General features: G+C 51.4%; 1 protein-coding gene across 1 annotated transcript; it reads left to right on the top strand.

The window, feature by feature from the left end:
- The first annotated feature begins 5,097 nt into the window (after window positions 1-5,097).
- Window positions 5,098-18,390, top strand: LOC133348668 (dual specificity tyrosine-phosphorylation-regulated kinase 4-like). Its single transcript, XM_061561609.1, has 13 exons — window positions 5,098-5,112; window positions 7,066-7,132; window positions 7,590-7,692; window positions 8,556-8,704; window positions 9,049-9,185; window positions 11,796-11,942; window positions 12,739-12,877; window positions 13,610-13,691; window positions 13,863-14,035; window positions 14,522-14,582; window positions 14,809-14,926; window positions 15,271-15,420; window positions 17,429-18,390. Exons 2-13 carry the CDS (start codon window positions 7,127-7,129, stop codon window positions 18,141-18,143), a joined length of 1,980 nt encoding a protein of 659 aa, XP_061417593.1. The 5' UTR covers window positions 5,098-5,112; window positions 7,066-7,126; the 3' UTR covers window positions 18,144-18,390.
- The last annotated feature ends 570 nt before the right edge of the window (window positions 18,391-18,960 follow it).

The raw sequence follows: 18,960 nt of genomic DNA, 5'->3' as shown, positions 1-18,960 counted from the left end.
CAACGATTTCATTTTACCAGGTAAGGTCCATGAGATGAACATCTCTTTATTACGCGCTTTTATTTAACTCACTCTGTCTGTTGTTGTTGTCGTATCCTCAAATCTTGCAACTCAATTTTAACCCACTTCCCAATGTGGTATCGACTGCAAACTTGGTATACTTATGTCATATGATGACAAAACTACATTCTATGAAAAAAAGTATTTTTAAAAATTCATTTTTATGTTATGTTTCGGCTTGGGTCTAATTGTCCACGCTCAACTGACGTTGGCTGTAAATCACCACGGCCCCTTACATTATGGCAAGCATCAGGGCCACTTCCTGGAGTCGTGGACATTTCATTTAATTATTAAAGCGTGTTTAAAAAAAAGTACTTTTAAATATTACTTATTCAGAAGCGACGCCACCAATAATAGCTCAACGAAGTGGCTCATCATCACGTGTAAATATAGCAGCCAAATACTTTAAACGAATATTCATATTCTTGGTCTTTCGGTAAAGTCACGTAAATAGAAAACCAAAAAAAAAAATGAGTAATGCAAATAAATCGAAAATTGCTTTATTATTTTCAATTTATCTCATTTTTTTTACTTTAAAAAATAAATTTGTTTTGTTTTCTATTTACGTGACTTTACCGAAGAAGCAAGAATATGAATTACTGCACTCACGAAAGTTTAAGTCAAAACTTTAAACGAATGTATCTTAATGTGGAGAGAAAAACCGGAGGACCCGGAGAAAAATCCACGCGACCACGGGGAGAGACAGAGACACGCAAACTCCAAATATACAGCAGGCATCAGAGTCGGGATCGAACCTACAAACTCCTGTATACCAGGCGAGGTAGTTAGGGGGGAAAGCAGAGACAGCGAGAGGGAAGATAATTAGTCAAACTCACACTCAGTATTACTCACCAACCACGATACACTCACCATCACATCACCATGATACTCACCATCATACTCACGCATTCACCATCATACTCACACACAAGCCAACACACATTAACAGTCGCCATTCACTACGACGTGGCGGTGACGTCACCACATAACTCAGGTTCCATGGTTTGACGGCTGTGCCAGGCTAAGTGCAGGAGGAGGTCACGGGCCAGACTCAGGTGCCATGGGCCGACTGCTCTGCCTGGCTCGGTACAAGAGGAGGGCTAGACCCTGGTGCTATGGGTTAATCGTGTGCCACCACCTGCACAACCACACAGTAACAACCACACAACTATAATCACAACAATAACCACGACCAACAACTGTAACCACAACTAAACTTAACCACAACTATAACTTAACCACAACTATAATGTAACCACAACTATAATGTAACCACAACTATAATGTAACCACAACTATAATGTAACCACAACTATAATGTAACCACAACTATAATGTAACCACAACTATAATGTAACCACAACTATAATGTAACCAAACAGCAGCAGCAGCAGGGCCGAGCTCTGCTTGAAGCTGCGCCGTGAACTGCAGAACGTGACGTCTGTGGGCAGGCGCCCCCTGTCCTCCCACCGCCGCCGCCACTGCTGATGTGGACACACCGCGCGAGGTTCTCACCTTCAGGCTGAGTCGACGTAGAGGAGGCCCAGCGAGCCGCCGCTTCAGAAGCTTCCGCTCGCCACTGACGGTGGCCGTGAGCGGGAATCCAAACCAGCCGCTCGCCACCCACAATGCACTGCGCGCGCCGCCTCCACTCGGCCCCGACCCCAGCGGAAGTGGCAGCGGGGGGAGGGGGGTGGGGCATGGGGGGTGAGGGGGAGGGCATGGGGGGGAGGGGGAGGGGCATGGGGGTGAGGGGGAGGGGCAGGGGGTGAGGGGGAGGGGCATGGGGGGGTGAGGGGGAGGGGCATGGGGGGTGAGGGGGAGGGGCATGGGGTGAGGGGGAGGGCATGGGGGGGGAGGGGGGGGGGCATGGGGGGGTGAGGGGCATGGGGGTGAGGGGGAGGGGCAGGGGGGGTGAGGGGGGAGGGGCATGGGGGTGAGGGGGAGGGGCAGGGGGGTGAGGGGGAGGCGCATGGGGGGGGAGGGGGGTGGGGCATGGGGGGGGAGGGGCATGGGGTGAGGGGGAGGGGCATGGGGGTGAGGGGGGAGGGGCATGGGGGGGAGGGGGAATGGGAGGTGAGGGGGGGGGGGCATGGGGGGGGGGGAGGGGCATGGGGGGTGAGGGGGGAGGGGCATGGGGGGTGAGGGGGAGGGGCATGGGGTGAGGGGGAGGGCATGGGGGGGGGGAGGGGGGGGGCATGGGGGGGTGAGGGGCATGGGGGTGAGGGGGAGGGGCATGGGGGGGTGAGGGGGGAGGGGCATGGGGGTGAGGGGGGTGGGGCATGGGGGGGTGAGGGGGGAGGGGCATGGGGGGGAGGGGCATGGGGTGAGGGGGGAGGGGCATGGGGGGGAGGGGCATGGGGGGGAGGGGGGAGGGGCATGGGGGGGGAGGGGGGAGGGGCATGGGGGGTGAGGGGGAGGGGCGTGGGGGGGTGGGGGGGGGCATGAAGGGTGAGGGGGAGGGCATGGGGGGGGGAGGGGGGTGGGTCCATGGGGGGGGTGAGGGGCATGTGGGTGAGGGGGAGGGTCACAATGGGGGTGGGGTGAGGGGGGAGGGGCATGGGGGGTGGGGGGGAGGGGCATGAAGGGTGAGGGGCATGGGGGGTGAGGGGCATGGGGGGGGTGAGGGGGAGGGGCATGGGGGTGAGGGGGTGGGGCATGGGGGGGTGAGGGGGGAGGGGCATGGGGGTGAGGGGGAGGGGCATCATGGGGGGGTGAGGGGGGAGGGGCGTGGGGGGTGAGGGGGAGGGGCATGAAGGGTGAGGGGGAGGCGCATGGGGGGGGAGGGGGGTGGGGCAATGGGGGGGTGAGGGGCATGGGGGTGAGGGGGAGGGGCATGGGGTGGGGTGAGGGGGGAGGGGCATGGAGGGTGAGGGGGGAGGGGCATGAAGGGTGAGGGGGGAGGCGCATGGGGGGGGAGGGGGGTGGGGCATGGGGGGTGAGGGGCATGGTGGTGAGGGGGGAGGGGCATTGGGGGGTGAGGGGGGAGGGGCATGGGGGGGAGGGGAAGGAGGTGAGGGGGGGGGGCATGGGGGGGGAGGGGCATGGGGGGTGAGGGGGAGGGGCGTGGGGGGTGGGGGGAGGGGCATGAAGGGTGAGGGGGAGGCGCATGGGGGGGGAGGGGGGTGGGGCATGGGGGGGTGAGGGGCATGGGGGTGAGGGGGAGGGGCATGGGGGGGTGAGGGGGGAGGGGCATGGGGGTGAGGGGGGGGGCATGGGGGGGTGAGGGGGGGGGGCATGGGGGGGAGGGGCATGGGGGTGAGGGGGGGGGGGGGAGGGGCATGGGGGGGAGGGGCATGGGGGGGGAGGGGGGAGGGGCAGGGGGGGGGGGGGAGGGGCATGGGGGGTGAGGGGGAGGGGCATGGGGGGTGAGGGGGAGGGGCATGGGGGGGGTGAGGGGGAGGGCATGGGGGGGGAGGGGGGTGGGGCATGGGGGGGTGAGGGGCATGGGGGTGAGGGGGAGGGGCATGGGGGGGGGAGGGGGGGGGGCAGGGGGGGGGGGGGGGGGGAGGGGCATGAAGGGGGAGGGGCATGGGGGGAGGGGCATGGGGGGGTGAGGGGGGAGGGGCATGGGGGTGAGGGGGGGGGGGCATGGGGGGGTGAGGGGGGAGCATGGGGGGAGGGGGAGGGGCATGGGGGGGTGAGGGGGGAGGGCATGGGGGTGAGGGGAGGGGCATGGGGGGGGAGGGGGAGGGGCATGGGGGGGTGAGGGGGGAGGGGCATGGGGGTGAGGGGAGGGGACATGGAAGGTGGTCGCGAGGGGAGGCAGGGGGGGGGCATGGGGGGGTGAAGGGGGAGGGGCATGGGGGGTGAGGGGGAGGGGCATGGGGGGAGGAGCTCATGGCTGTGACATCACGGGGGGGGGTGCAGGGGGGTGGTCGCGAGGGGGAGGCAGGGGGGGGCATGGGGGGAGGAGCTAATGGCTGTGACATCACGGGGGGGGCGTGGTTACCTTGTACCGCCCCCGCGTCTCGCGCCACTGGCAGTTTGGCCGTTAGAGATGTCTACGTAGTTATACTTTAGTTGTTTACGTGGTTGGTTTAGTTACTGCAGCTACATTACTATTAACATTCCTTCCCTGTATTAATGCTACCCCTATCCCCTCCCTTTGATGCTGCTAATCCTGGCATATGCACGGGCATAATATGACTTTGAAACCCCCCGCCCAACCTCCTACGCATTTCACAAGTACAGGAGTACTAATCACATACCTGAATTTTCCATAAATATGCTATATTCCTCTTGATATGCAAATTATTTTGTCAAGGCGCCCTTCCCCCCTTTCAACCAAGCTTAAATATACGCTCCAAGCGTGGTGGTGTTTCATTCAGACGCTGTCTCCCCGACAGACCTGCTCTCCACCTGAGGACGGCTGCTTGCGTTGTGGCCGAAAAGTCGTAAGAATTATTTTATTATGTTTTATTTTCATTATTTTATTATTTCCCTTCTACGTGACTTTACCAAAAGAACCAAGAAGATGAATGCCTGCAGTCACGAAAGCTTTAAATCGAGATCTAGAGGTGTTACGTACCGGGGGGTAGCAAGCCATTACGTTGCGGTGTCTACATCCGTGCGTGGGGTGTCTACATAAACGTCCGCATACAGCCCCGCCCCTCGGGGGGCAGTTGGCTATATAAGGCGGTGCGTGTGAGAGCTCGAGGCAGTCGTTGGAGCAGAAGAGCCGTTGGAGACTGAAAACCAGCTCGCAAGCCCTGGGACTACACTGAGTCGGTCTTCTGCAGGAGTGGAACCGAGCTGTGGGTGAGTGGTGGCTGTGTGAGTCTCTGTGTGTGAGTCTCTCCGTGTGAGTCTGTGTGTGTGTGAGTCTGTCTGTGTGGAACGGTCATGGTGGGGGTATTGAGGGGGGTACATGGGGGGTCTCGGGTGGGGGGCAGAGGAGGCATGGGGGGAGGAGCTCAGGTGGGGGGGAGGAGCTAATGGCTGTGACATCACGGGGGGGCGTGGTTACCTTGTACCGCCCCCGCGTCTCGCGCCACGTGCTTCCCACTGGCAGTTTGCCCGTTAGAGAGGCGCCGACAGACCCCAGAGCAGGTGAGGAGTTGAACCGAGGTGTGGGTGAGTGGTGGTGGTGGTGTTAGTCTCTCTGTGTGAGTCTGTGTGTGTGTGTGAGTCTCTCTGTGTGAGTCTGTGTGTATGTGAGACTATCTGTGTGAGTCTGTGTGTGTGTGAGTCTCTCTGTGTGAGTCTGTGTGTGTGTGAGTCTCTCTGTGTGAGTCTGTGTGTGTGAGTCTCTCTGTGTGAGTCTGTGTGTGTGTGAGTCTATCTGTGTGAGTCTGTGTGTGTGTGAGTCTCTCTGTGTGAGTCTGTGTGTGCGAGTCTCTCTGTGTGAGTCTGTGTGTGTGTGAGTCTATCTGTGTGAGTCTGTGTGTGTGTGGAACGGTCGTGTAGCTGACAGCGTGCCGCGCTATTAACTGCGAGACCCCGAGGTGGATTCTCTCTCAAGGCCAACAGCAGTGACGATTATCTGAACCGGTGCTGGGCCTCCCCTAGGTCGACTCAACCTCGAATGAGTACCTGGTGCGGTGTGTAAAGGTCGCCACTAGGGAGACAAAGGCGGCCGGGCGTGGTGCTGGCAATCCAACCCCCTCGTGTGTCGTGCCAGCCTTCATACGCACTGCTGGCTAACAGCACTTCCCCTACAGACTGTTAAGTCTCTACGGGGATCTTTGTTTTTTATTTCGATTTAAAGCTTTCGTGACTGCAGGGATTCATCTTCTTGGTTCTTTCGGTAAAGTCACGTAGAAGGGTATTAATAAAATAATAAAAATAAAACATTATAAAATAATTCTCACGACGTTTCGGCCACAACGCAAACAGCCGTCCTCAAGTGAAGACCAGGTCTGTCGGGGAGACAACGTCTGAATGAAACACCACCACGCTTGGAGCGTATATTTAAGCTGGGTTGGAAGGGGGGAAGGGCGCCTTGACAAAATAATTTGCATATCAAGAGGAATTTAGCATATTTATGGGAAATTCAGGTATGTGATTAGTACTACTTGTGAAATGCGTAGGAGGTTTGGCGGGGGGTTTCAAAGTTATATTATGCCCGTGCATTATGCAGGATTAGCGATTAATTACGACTTTGTTAACGTCTAGCTTTTCAGTGTGTGGGTCCGGTCTCTTATTTGAGAGGCGGTTGAATTTGGAAATCAAGTTGTCCTTACATTTGGTCGACATAGCGGCAGCTGAAGAGGCAGTCATATTGTCTACATGTTCCCAATCCTATGTGGACATTGTTGCAGTCAAAGATAAGTGTGATTTGTAGAGTGTCTTGTCTAACTGATCTAGTTCGGTGCGCGTAGGTCTGATTTTCTCTGAGATAAGAGCTAAGCTAGTTCTAGACATAATTCGTTTAGCATTAGAAGAAGTTACAGCAGCAGAGGTTAGTGTAAATGCGATTGGTATTACCTTAGAGTCACCGCATCTCTTTAGAAAGGTGAGAGACTCGATTAGCTGAGCCTTCTTTGTCTTTGGTGTCCCATACTGGCAGGGGGAGGAGTGGTGGTGTTAATGTTGGTGGTATTAGTGGGGGTGGTGCTTGTGATGGTGGTGGTGTTAGTTTTAGTGATGGTGGTGTTAGTGATTGTGGTTGTTATTAGTGGTGATAGTGGTGGTGTTACTGGTGTTAGTGATGGTGGTGTTGGTGGTATTAGTGGTGGTGGTGTTAGTGAGGTGGCAGGATGCCCTGGTGGTCCCCATCTTTAAGAAGGGAGACCGCACAGACTGTAACAACTACAGGGGCATCTCACTCCTCAGTGTGCCGGGAAAGGTCCTGGCAAGGATTATTCAACACCGCCTTGCCAGGCATGCTGAGGAAAGGCAGTTGTTGCTTTTTGTGTTTTTCGTATTGTGGGTGACTGGTGAGGATGTGAGTCTGTGTTGATGATGAGAGTCCGCATTGTGAAGTGACGTGTGTTTAGACGTGGGTTTGTCACGCCCCTTCGACTCTGTGACCCTCGCCTCTGTCTCCCGCTCTCCACGCAGAGACCCGGACCGCGCGAGAGACACCGTGAGCTCTGAGCACCCTCGTCTGCAAGTTGCTACCATGGAGGTACATGTGGCTCCTCGACTTGTGTGGTGAAGTATGGGTGGACGTGTGTTCTCCCCTCTGCGTGTGCCTACCTGTGACCTGTATACCTGGATGTGCTTCTCCTTGCCCGCCTGAGTGTGTGTGCGTCTATCAGTGTCTCTCCGAGATCCTGTTGGTGTACGTGCCCGTCTACGCGTGAGCATCTACAGCACTGTTATCTATCCACTGATGGATGAACGCCTCGCTCCCTGAGACCCTGCTACCCCTCACATCCTGTGATGGAATAATCTGCCAAGCGCCGGTTTCGTAGCACCATCTCTCTGGCGGCTCTCCTCTCTGATGTGTTCCGTTCCTTGGTTGTCGCTGTTATTATTCTTGACTGTCAGCCATTGTTGTTCATCCTGGCCATGGCTCGTCCTGCCCGAGTCCCACTCACTCCTCAAGCTCTAGTGGTGGACCTTTTTGTGTGTGTGTGTAGATCAGCCGAGCTGGAGAGGCTCGGAGTAACGGCGAGTCTTGCACCACGTGGAGTGCGCTGTCCTCAGCGCGCACCTCCTCCATCCGCAGCAAGTCGCCACAAGGTAAGAACAGAAATGAGTGACGTCAAGATGGCCACACTGAATGGTGGGACATCACGACGGTCATGTTTCAAGGGGGACGTGACAGTGACCATGATGCATTGGGAACTTCATGGTGGCCATGTTGCATGGGTGATGTACTGTTCGACTTTTGCCATTCTCTGGTCTCACACCGGCGAGACAAGGTCATAAAGAAGGCTGTCTCTGGTGCAGGCCAGTCAATTTCAAAGACAATGCATATATTATCGGAGCATGTTTGTTTGCATATTTTTCCACCAGTATGTGTGGTAAATGCAGACTTGATGCCTTGCAAAAGGTATCGATTTGGTGTTTGAACATATTAACACCTGTTTTTGTGCCAGAAAGGGTAAAAGTTATTCTTATTTCATAAAATCCTTGGCATATCTGTGTTATTTTATCTAATTCATTAACCCCGTTGTCAAATCCAAGCAACCTAAGACGTCATCAAAGCTGCATATAGCTGGACATCGAACGAAGATGGTCAATTCATCGCACGTTTTCAGATGTGCTTCTGCAGTCATCTGGAATGCTCTGACATTAGGAAGCCACTGGAGCGATGTTCTTTTAAATCTATAATTTTTGCGAACTTTTTAGTTAATTGTCCTTCCCCCTTACTTCTGATTAGCAGGGTTGCCGAACACGGTGCAAAATAAGTTCAACATACAGACATAACTGGTATTGGCCAAAACATCCAAATCCCCTGCAAATTCCTCAAATTGGCATCACACAGCAGACGTAATGGCAGCAGCGTCACCCCCATTCTCTGTAAATCATCTGCAGGAACCTCCTGAAAAGGAATCTAAACAAATGATCACCGACAGCTGTTGTTATTCTCTTGCCTGCAGCAATCCTGGCTCTCTTTGGCCCTCAAATGACCCACCGGGAGAAGCTGGAGCTTGCCGCCATACAGGAAGTATGGTACTTTGCGCTCCGCAACAGATCCCGGGGACCAAACAACGATGGATACGACGACCACGAACATCATTACATTCCGGTGAGACTCGCCACAAAGCCCCGGCCGTGGGGGCGGTCGCAGGCGCAGCGGTCGCGAGGTTCGTGGCTTCTTGTCATTGCACTTGAAGTACCAACCAACCAGAGACAGCACACATGCACTCTCCCACACACTTCACAATCAAGTTTATTTCCCAAGTTAAGCCCATTGAGCTAATGCGCTTTTTAAGGGTGTCTCAGCCAGCAGACATCAGAGCATTCCACAATTACAGATTTAAGAAAACCAAACACTTAATAAAACAATTATTTCGTAAAATAATGCTCACACTTCTTACATGTTGTGATTTTCAAAATATAGTCAGTCTAAATGATTGTAATTTGGTGCAGGTCCAGCATGAGCACCTCCACTACCGCTATGAGGTGCTGAAGAAGATTGGGTACGGAGGTCAAGGCCAGGTGATCCGGTGCCTTGACCACATGAGGAACACCCTGGTGGCCGTGAAGATCTTGGTATCACCATTGAGGTAAGAATTCAGAGCGGTGTTGTCACAAGGACGACGTTGTTGTTCAGTCCTTTGCTGTGGGCGGCCGTGTGATGAGGTGGTGACAACTCGTGCCTCACAGAGGGACCCCGGTTCGACTCCTGACTCGGGTGCCCTCCTGTGTGGAGTTTGTATGTTCTCCCCCTGTTCTGGATCAGTTCACTCTTACATTACATTAATTCTTCATTTCACCTGGTAGATGCATTCCTGAAAAGTGCCGCGTTAAGGGAAAGCACATTAAGCAAACATAATATCCCCATATATAATGTAACGATAAAGTTTTGCAAGATATAATACACGCACAGTGATATGAAGATACCAATAATGGATGGTATGCTGTCATGTCACGTTATCATTCCGCATTCCGCCTACTGTATCATACCGCTCAGCCGTGCAGTTTCATAACGGGCACATTCCACGTTATAATGGGCGCTTTCCTGCATTAGAACAGATGCATTCCGGATTATAATGGGTGCGGTCCGTGTTATAACGGGAGCAGTGGCGGCTGGTGATATTTATTTTTGGGGGGGCGCATTTTTTAAATTTTATTGAGGGGGGCAAATAAATATAAAGCAGTACCAAAAGCCATTTTGACTACTTGAATATAAATTTTGATGATCTTTATTTACATTTCAGACCAAAAGAAGTACCAAAAAGCATGTTTCCTACTTGAACATAAATGTTTCTCTTTTATATACATTTCAGACCAAAGTACCAAAAAGCATGTTTCCTACTTGAACATAAATGTTTCTCTTTTATATACATTTCAGACCAAAGTACCAAAAAGCATGTTTCCTACTTGAACATAAAAACGTTAGTTTCATGCTATTATCAATATGGCTGCGGCTACTTTCATGACGTTTGCATTTGTCAGAGAGATGTTTGAGGTCTCTTACCCCCGTCGTTGTCCACAAAACTTCAGTGCCGACACTTTGAAATAAAAGACAGCCACCTCCGTTTCTCATAACAAGCGCGGGTGAAGCTTCGTGTGTAGCTTCGTCCTCTGTCACTGGCCTGCTGCTGGATTTGTAAATCGGGTTGGTCCGGTCCGAGATCCTTTATCTTTTTTATTTCTTCCAGCGAAAGCCTTGTGAAAGGGTTTTTTTGTAAATAAATTACAGAATTTGGATGAACTGCTGCCATTGTTTACACAAAAAATTTGATCAGCCTAGCAAGTGTCAAAGTGGTGTCGCCTTCGCACTCGCAGTAGTGGCCTACAGCGTAAATTTGAATGACAGGTGACGAGAACCAATCAGATTGGATAAAATAACATGTATCCAATTCTGATTGGCCAGGGACGCAACGACTTGCGCCCCGAGGAGAATCTTTAAGAAACCAATTAGAGACCAGCTTCAGGTCACATGCTGTCCGAAAATGTAAAGTCTCACATAGACATCCATTTGTCCGGCGCCCCGCATAAAACACATTGAAAAACATAGAAAATAGTTGACCGATTAAAGCCAGTTTTTATTAAATGCTGATGCTTTTCTTACTACCAGCCGGCACATCGTATGAAAAAAATATTTTATTTATGTATTTTTATATAAATTTTGTATATGTATATTTCTGGAATATTGATGGGGGCGGCGCCCCTGCGCCCTCTATTGACGAGCCGCCACTGAACGGGAGCCTTCCACGTTATAATGGGCACGTTCCACGCTATAAAAGGCACGTTCCACGCTTTAATGAGGTTGTCCCATGTCATAACGGGCGCGTTCTGTGTTATAACATGTGCGTTCTGCGTTATAGCAGCTACATCATGGGACCTCCTTTGCCAGTACCAAAAATATACTGGCAAAGGAGGTCCCATGATGTAGCTGCTCACCCAGAGCTCTCATTCCTCTGATAGTGCTTGTCTTTGTGCTGTACGCCTTTTGGCGTCCTCTGGTTTAACACCGTTTTGAGACTAGACTCAACAGAAAGCTGTCTGGTGTGGACCAATCAGTTTAAAAGACAATGCATATATTATCAGAGTATGTTTTTTGTTTGCATACTGACCACAAGTATTGTGGTTAATTCAGACATGATTCCTTGTAAAAGGTTTAAGTTTTTTTATATCTTAACACCTGTTTTGTTGCCAGGAAAAAGGGGAAAATCTATTCTCATATTTTGGTATTGGCAAAGGAGGGTCCCATGATGTTCCACGTTATAATGCCTTGCTTTGTGAGAGCCACATTCAGTCACGAATCAGCTATGGCTCAGTCTCTAAAACTCAGGCTCAGCTCCAGCTCAGCCATGGTTTGGCTCAGGCTTGAGCCACTCAGCTGCTGATAAAGATACACGAGTGGCTCAGCCGTGGCTTGGCTCAGCTCCTGGAAATCCTGAGTGTGGCTGGGGCCATACTCGGAGTCGGCTCAATTCACACATTAGGGAATCACTACGTTAAGGCAGCACCCCAAACCCCCCTCTATCCCTTGCTTATTTTATCCTCTTCCCTATCCTTTCTGGAACCTTCCATGAGCGCGCTACTGGAACTCACAATGACATTACACTTGGGGAACGTATAATTATTTAATTCTGAATATAATTTGTTTCTGGTCATTCCTTAAGCAAGTCTAAGTCATGATTCATTTGTGGATTTTCTCTGCACAGCTCCAAGCGTGATAAATTTCAGAGAATGGAGATCAAGATGGCTCTGGCACTTCAGGGCGAGGGCAGTGATGAGGACTACAACGTCGTCAAAGTCCTGAAATATTTTGACTTCAGAGGACACCACTGCATTGTCCTGGAGCTGTTGAAGTACGTACCATGTGTTCCCACCGCCCCCACCCCCCCCCCCCCCCTTGGCGTGGTTAACTTCATTAGCTCAACAAAAACTATTTTATTTAGCAGGTAAAGCCCACTGCCCGATTAGTTATTTTTCACAAGCGGCCTGGCTACAAATGATAGCTCAAAAAAGTGGCTGATGTGGAAATGTATGGCAGCCAAATACTCTAAACACATGTTTCTAAATGTAGAGGGAAAAACCAGAGGACCCGGAGAAAAATCCACGTGACCAGGGGGAGAACATGCAAACTCAGAATATACATGCGTCAGGGTCAGGATCAAAGCCCTGATCTCTTCCACACCAGGGGGGGGTGATGACATCACACCACCGGGGCTAGATGTTACTTCTGGGATTCCCGTGCCAACCTCGCATTGCGATACTGTGGAGCTGTCATGTGCCCCAGGTGCACTAGAGGCCACTCCTCTTTTCTCAATCAGCACCGCCCACTTTTATATAGCCACACCTCCACTTGATCAGCAGGTTGGCTGCAGCGCAGTGGTGACGCTTGTGCCCCTTGTTTGTATCTCCTAATAGATAACTCCACCACCCGAAAACAGCCAATGAAAGCAAGTGGTCATAAGTGCTAGCTGATTCGGTTTATCAGCAAACCAATGACCTAAACCCACACGGAGCTATGACTCATATTAGTCGTGAATGTGCAAATAGAATAATAATATTGTTGTTATCATAATCCACGTAGTATTGCAGGGTCTGACACTGACACTGCATCGTTGTTGTAATTGTTGTTGTTGCTTCTGCCTTTCACAGGGAGAGCCTCCATGATGTGATTAAGGAAGCGGGGCTCCGGCAATTGCACATGGGGATGGTGAAAACTTACACCAGGGGCATCCTCAAGTTCCTTTGCCACACCAAGGCCAGGAGCATCATCCATGCGGACATCAAGCCAGTGAGTGGACACAGCATTCAGCGCGACTTTGTTCCGGAGTTGTCATTATTGGGGACTCGGACCATAGAGAAAACCGCCCACGTTGGTCACAGGGTCGATGTGTTAGGTCTGTCCGTCTATCTGGAAGGAGACAGGGTCACGTTACCTCTGGTGATGATCCGGTATGAATTAAACTGTCGTGTAGAGTCGTGTCGCTATTGGGGGACTCGCCACAGAGAAAACCAGCAATGTAGATCACAGCGTTGCCACAAACTTTGGGAAACACAAACCGGAGCTGAAAATAATGATTTTCAAAATGTGCCAAACACGCGTTTGAACTGACAGGTGCCCATTGTTGGCTTCCATGCTGTGAATGGAAAACTTCCCAAATCGTCACTAAATCCGTGCGCCCTCGAGTGTGGTTTTTGGTTCGTAACTCGTTAACGGGCAGCTGTGAGCAACTAGAAAAAGTTATCTATAGAGCCGCACCCTTTTACTTAGATGGTGCTTCAGAGAGCTTTAAATGTGAGCCTCGACGAACATCGCTCGTCATGACGCATTTGAAAGGGGCACCCCCAGTGGCAGCTGTCAGAAAACAGGGAATGTTGCACTTGACTGAAGGTTGACGACGGCGCTACGCCTCACCTAGTTCCCCTGTTTAGTATGTACTGTGGTACGTGATTGATCCACTGCTGGCTGAATCCTATTGGCGTAACCTTCAAGTGTGAATTCCTTCTGCCTCTCTTGCTTTAGGAAAATGTTCTAATCAAGGATACCGTGACCGGCACCATCAGGGTCACGGACTTTGGCACCAGCTTTTTTGTGAAAAGTCAACGTGAGTAACCTAACCTGGGTGAGAGTTTCTGCGTGTGGGTGTGTCTGTGTACCAGTGTGTGTGCAAGTCTCTTAGTGTCTGTACATGTGACAGTGTGTGACAAGGATGCTGTTCATGACATAGTGAGTACACACATACATATTTGTTGTTGTTGTTGTGGTTGTTGTGCAGCTCTTTATGTTGGTGGGACCCGGCCATTCCAATCTCCGGAGGTATTGCTGGGCTACAGATTGACCTGTGCAGTGGACATGTGGGCACTGGGCTGCACGGTGGCGGAGTTGGTGACCGGCAGGGAATTATTCCAGTCGGACAGCTGCGACGACCACCTCCCGTGCTGCATGGAGGTATTTCCAACTGGGCGTTCACCCACTCGTGATTCCCCCCTCCTTCCTTAAAGTTGTAGGCTCTGGGGGGGGGGAGGTAGGAGAGGGGGGGGGGCGATTGGGTACTTGGTGACCTGGCGAATGGCAGCCATCGTATGTTGTGTGTGTGTCTTGTACGTGTGGGGGAAGCAGTGGTGCAGCGGTTAGCGTGCTCGGCTACAAACCCGGTAATGCGAGTTTGATTCCAAATCACGGCCAACATCAGTGAGGATTATCTGAACCGGTACTGGGCATCCCCGAGTTCGACTCAGCCTCAAATGAGTACCTGGTGCGGTGTGTACCTGCTTCAATATGGCCAACCATCCCCTCTCTGTGTGTGCCACAGTCCTGGCCCTCAACTGGTGCCGCTGCTGTTGCTGCTGTTTCTACTCACTACTAAAAGCACTTGCCCCTACAGTCTGCTGCACCTACACGGGTGACCTTTGCCTTTATCTCAACCATGTGCAGATCCTCGGGTTGCCTCCAAGATGTATGATGGATGCAGCTCCTGACGGAATGCACTACTTTGGTGAGTTGAAGGGTGGGGCGAGCAACCGACCGGATTCAGTGTTAGGGTGTGGCCTGGAGCTGTTGGGGTGGCCAAGGGGGGGGCCTCTTTGTATTTTCAATTCCTTGGGTGAGTGGGTGGGTAAATGGGTGTGTGGGAGAGTGGGTGGGTGGGTGGGTAAGTGGGTAGGTGGGCAAAGTGGTGGTTGGTGACTGTGTGTCTCTCCTGCTGTGCATGTCTCCTGCAGATCGTGTGGGCATGATGTTCTGCCCAGTCAAGAGAAGGGTGCCAGGGAGCTTGTCACTTCACGGGGCACTCAATAGCCACGACCCGGAGTTTGTTGATTTCGTCAGCTCTTGCCTGCGGTAAGAATCATCCCCCTCCCCATGAGGATTTCCCCCACCAAGGTGATCAACGATCGCTCTCCTTCGATCACCAGGAAGATGTGGAGCTGAGTGAACCTGCCGATGACCAGTACCACCGGTGTTAAGATCGCCCTCTTTGGAGGTTCATTAAAGATTCTACTCGGCAGTGCGAGGCTCAGGGCATTTTTAGAGTACTGCGTATTGAAGGATTGCCGCTGCTACCACGACTACCGCTGCTGCGGTGCGTTCCTGGACCTCGTGGGAGAAGGGAAGGAACGTCAATGCTCTCACAACGCCTCTCTCACCATGTGCGCCGCGTGTGACCCCCGTGTGCCTCTCAACAGATGGGATCCGGATTGTCGCATGACGCCAGCGCAGGCGCTGGGTCACAGCTGGCTCCGGACCGCGGCCACCAGCACCACCAGCACCACCAGCAACGCCACCACCACTGCTACTCCTGGCAGTGTACAGTGTTTTGGAGCTGCTGAGCGACGGTAAGCCACAATCTGCTTGTCAAATGTTCAAGACAGTCCATAGGGAGGTGTGGAGCCCGGGGCAAGTCACAATTAAACCGGAAGTATTGCTAATAATACAGGTTTGTTTCGGTTAGATCGCGTAGATATACGTGTGTTGTTAAACCCACCATCACCCAACACAGCCAATTAGTAAGGTGTATCATCTTCTTGGTTCTTTCGGTAAAGTCACGTAGAAGGGAAGTAATAAAATAATAAAAATAAAACATACTAAAATAATTCTCACGACGTTTCGGCCACAACGCAAGCAGCTGTCCTCAGGTGAAGATCAGGTCTGTCGGGGAGACAGCGTCTGAATCATGTAAACAAAATGTGACAATTAGTTACTAGATCAGCACACCAGTGTGTTGGAAAGCAAACCCACCACATTTACAATTCGAGTACGACATTTTGCCGGGGAGAATTGTGGAGAAATACTCCTGTTTCGGTCTTAAATAGTGATAAATTTGATGTCATCATGTCAGCCAATCTGGTACGAAAGCCTATGTGTTAAAAAGACATTACATCTGACACCGTGACCTCGAAGCACAGGGCTGCCAGAAGCACGGTGCCCGGGGCGGTTTCCCCAGTACACCGTACCCGGCTCTATATTGATTACTACTACCCTTATTTAGCCAGCATGAGCCTCACTCAGTCTCAAGACTCTTTTTAATTAGAGTCCTGCCAAGTTGTTTGCAGTACAGAACAAATTTGCTTTTGCTACTGCTGCTATGCGATTCCTATTGAGTGATTTGGGGGTTCAATTTCTAACACTGCCGAGGATGTCCATCCAACACTGGTTGTGTGGCGTGTGTGTCAGGGTTCGGTTACATGGAGGAAAATGCCAAACCCCAAGGAATGAAAGTTACATTTTAATGTACAATTTTATTGAGGGACTGTGTGTTGTCTTGGTGAGGTCTGGGGCTGTTCTTGTTGATGTTTTGCTGCCTTGCCCAAGTTTGTATTTAGTGTTGAAAAACTGGCAGGATTTTGCGTACTTTGTGCTTATATGCTCAATTATTTCGGGACTTGCTTACATTTTTACACATTGCACTCATTTTCTTATGTTTGTTGTTGTAACTTGCTGACCCTGTGCCTCGACTGCATATCGGATTCCTCTTCATCCAGTCTAAATAACACTGGTCAACAAAAAACATGTTTTTCTGGCCTGGACTTTTACAGCTGTTTTAGACTAATTTCAGTGTGCTGATTACAAATCTGATCTCAGATTAGCTCGATCACATCTCATTTTTATGCTATCGGCATACCCCATTTTCATTGATTTTATCCGAAATTAACTCTGTCACTTATGATTGCAAGTTGTTGCGATTCAGTGACTGCTTTAGTGTTAAAATATGGTGCTGTATTTTTAGGATAGTGTGTTTATAATATCATTTTATGTAGATATCCACATTTATTTAATATTTTTCTTCTGTAGTTTTTATTGAAAGTGCAATATTTGAGATCTCAAAAACCTGATGTGATAGACAAAAACTGAAGCCAGATATGTAATCAGCACCCCAAAATTACATTAAAACCGTTGGAATACCTTATGCCAGAAAAAGTGTTGACCAGTGTAATTTTCCACATTCCACATGGAGAAAGTGGCCCAAGTTTGGGCATCAAACCCAGGTCCCTCTGACTGGGAGTTCCAGCCCTGCCGCCTGCAAACGAACACATGTACAGTTCAAACCCCACGTGTACATTCGGTTATATACGGATGTATTTTTATAATTGGGTTCTGGGTGAGGACAAATAATGAAGCAGCCATATCTTTGCCATGTAGCCTTTCATCCAGTGTGATATCGCAAGACTAATGCCCATTTTGTAACCAGACCCACGATGGGCAAAGGTATTCTGTGTTACTGCAGCATCGTTATTAACCTGGTTAATCTATCTCCGCACGATGGTGGGGGGGGGGGGGGGGGGGGGGAGTGCGATCTCTGCTGTAGCAGGAAGTTGGAACAGTGTCGTGCGCATCTCTCTACAGAGCGGAGCCGGCGCTGCCCCCATCCTCCGCGCTTGCCCAGGCCTCTAAATGGCTGACGGTTGTTGTGGAGGAAGAGGAGACTCCGGTGGAGGAGCTGTTGGTGCAGGAGGAGGAGACCCTGGTGGAGGAGCTGGTGGTGCAGGAGGAGAAGACCCTGGTGGAGGAGCTAGTGGTGCAGGAGGAGGAGACCCTGGTGGAGGAGCTGGTGGTGCAGGAGGAGGAGACCCTGGTGGAGGAGCTGGTGGTGCAGGAGGAGGAGTCCCTGGTGGAGGAGCTGGTGGTGCAGGAGGAGGAGACCCTGGTGGAGGAGCTGGTGGTGCCGGAGGAGGAGACCCTGGTGGAGGAGCTGGTGGTGCAGGAGGAGGAGACCCTGGTGGAGGAGCTGGTGGTGCAGGAGGAGGAGACCCTGGTGGAGGAGCTGGTGGTGCAGGAGGAGGAGACCCTGATAGAGGAGCTGGTGGTGCAGGAGGAGGAGATCCTGGTGGAGGATCTGGTGGTGCAGGAGGAGGAGACCTTGGTGGAGGAGATGGTGGTGCAGGTGGAGGAGACATTGGTGGAGAAGATGGTGGAGAAGGAGATGACAAGGACAGAGGATCAGGTGATGGTGATGCAGGAGGAGAAGAGGAAGCGAGGGCGTCTGGCCCGCATAGCGAGAACCATCCGTTCACTCCTCCGACGCGTGCTGCTGTGTGGTGGCCGGTCCACCACACAGTAGAGGTGGTGGTGGTGGTCACGGATCGTTGTGAACCACGACCACTATCACCATACCCACCACACACACCCTGCACCTATTCACCCCCCTGTGATACCCACTACCCACCGCACACCACACACACCCTGCACCCACCCACCCCATGATCCCATCCCCACCACATTCCACACAAAGGGTTAGGGGTTTAGAGGGTTAGGGATTTATAAAGTTAAGGGTTTAGAGGTTTCGGGTTATTTCAGGGATAAGGGGTTTAGAGGTTTCGGGATTTCGAGGGTTATAGGGTTTAGGGGTTGAGAGTGTCAGGGGTTGAGGGGATTCGAGAGTTAGGGGTTTTTAGAGGGTTCGGGTTTTCAGGGTAAAGGGGTTTAAGGGTAAAGGGGTTCAGAGGGTTAGGGGTTTATAGGGTTTTGGGTTTACAGTGAGGGAAAAAAAGTATTTGATCCCCTGCTGATTTTGTACGTTTGCCCACTGACAAAGAAATGATCAGTCTATAATTGTAATGGTAGGTTTATTTGAACAGTGAAAGACAGAATAACAAAAACACAATCCAGAAAAACGCATGTCAAAAATGTTATAACTTGATTTGCATTTTAATGAGGGAAATAAGTATTTGACCCCTCTGCAAAACATGACTTAGTACTTGGTGGCAAAATCCTTGTTGGCAATCACAGAGGTCAGACGTTTCTTGTAGTTGGCCACCAGGTTTGCACACATCTCAGGAGGGATTTTGTCCCACTCCTCTTTGCAGATATTCTCCAAGTCTTGGTTCTTTCGGTAAAGTCACGTAGAAGGGAAGTAATAAAATAATAAAAATAAAACA

The sequence above is a fragment of the Lethenteron reissneri genome, chromosome 27 (genome assembly GCF_015708825.2).
Source record: "Lethenteron reissneri isolate LAM-NWPU_2019-01 chromosome 27, ASM1570882v1, whole genome shotgun sequence".
In the NCBI taxonomy this organism is placed as follows: domain Eukaryota; kingdom Metazoa; phylum Chordata; class Hyperoartia; order Petromyzontiformes; family Petromyzontidae; genus Lethenteron; species Lethenteron reissneri.
This window is presented reverse-complemented; position numbering and strand designations above follow the sequence as displayed.

Bases quoted from the DNA above. Each gene is read 5' to 3' on its own strand.
- LOC133348668 (XM_061561609.1), top strand. The intron at 8,705-9,048 runs GTGAGACTCGCC...AATTTGGTGCAG, and splicing joins ACGAACATCATTACATTCCG to GTCCAGCATGAGCACCTCCA. The intron at 9,186-11,795 runs GTAAGAATTCAG...TTCTCTGCACAG, and splicing joins ATCTTGGTATCACCATTGAG to CTCCAAGCGTGATAAATTTC.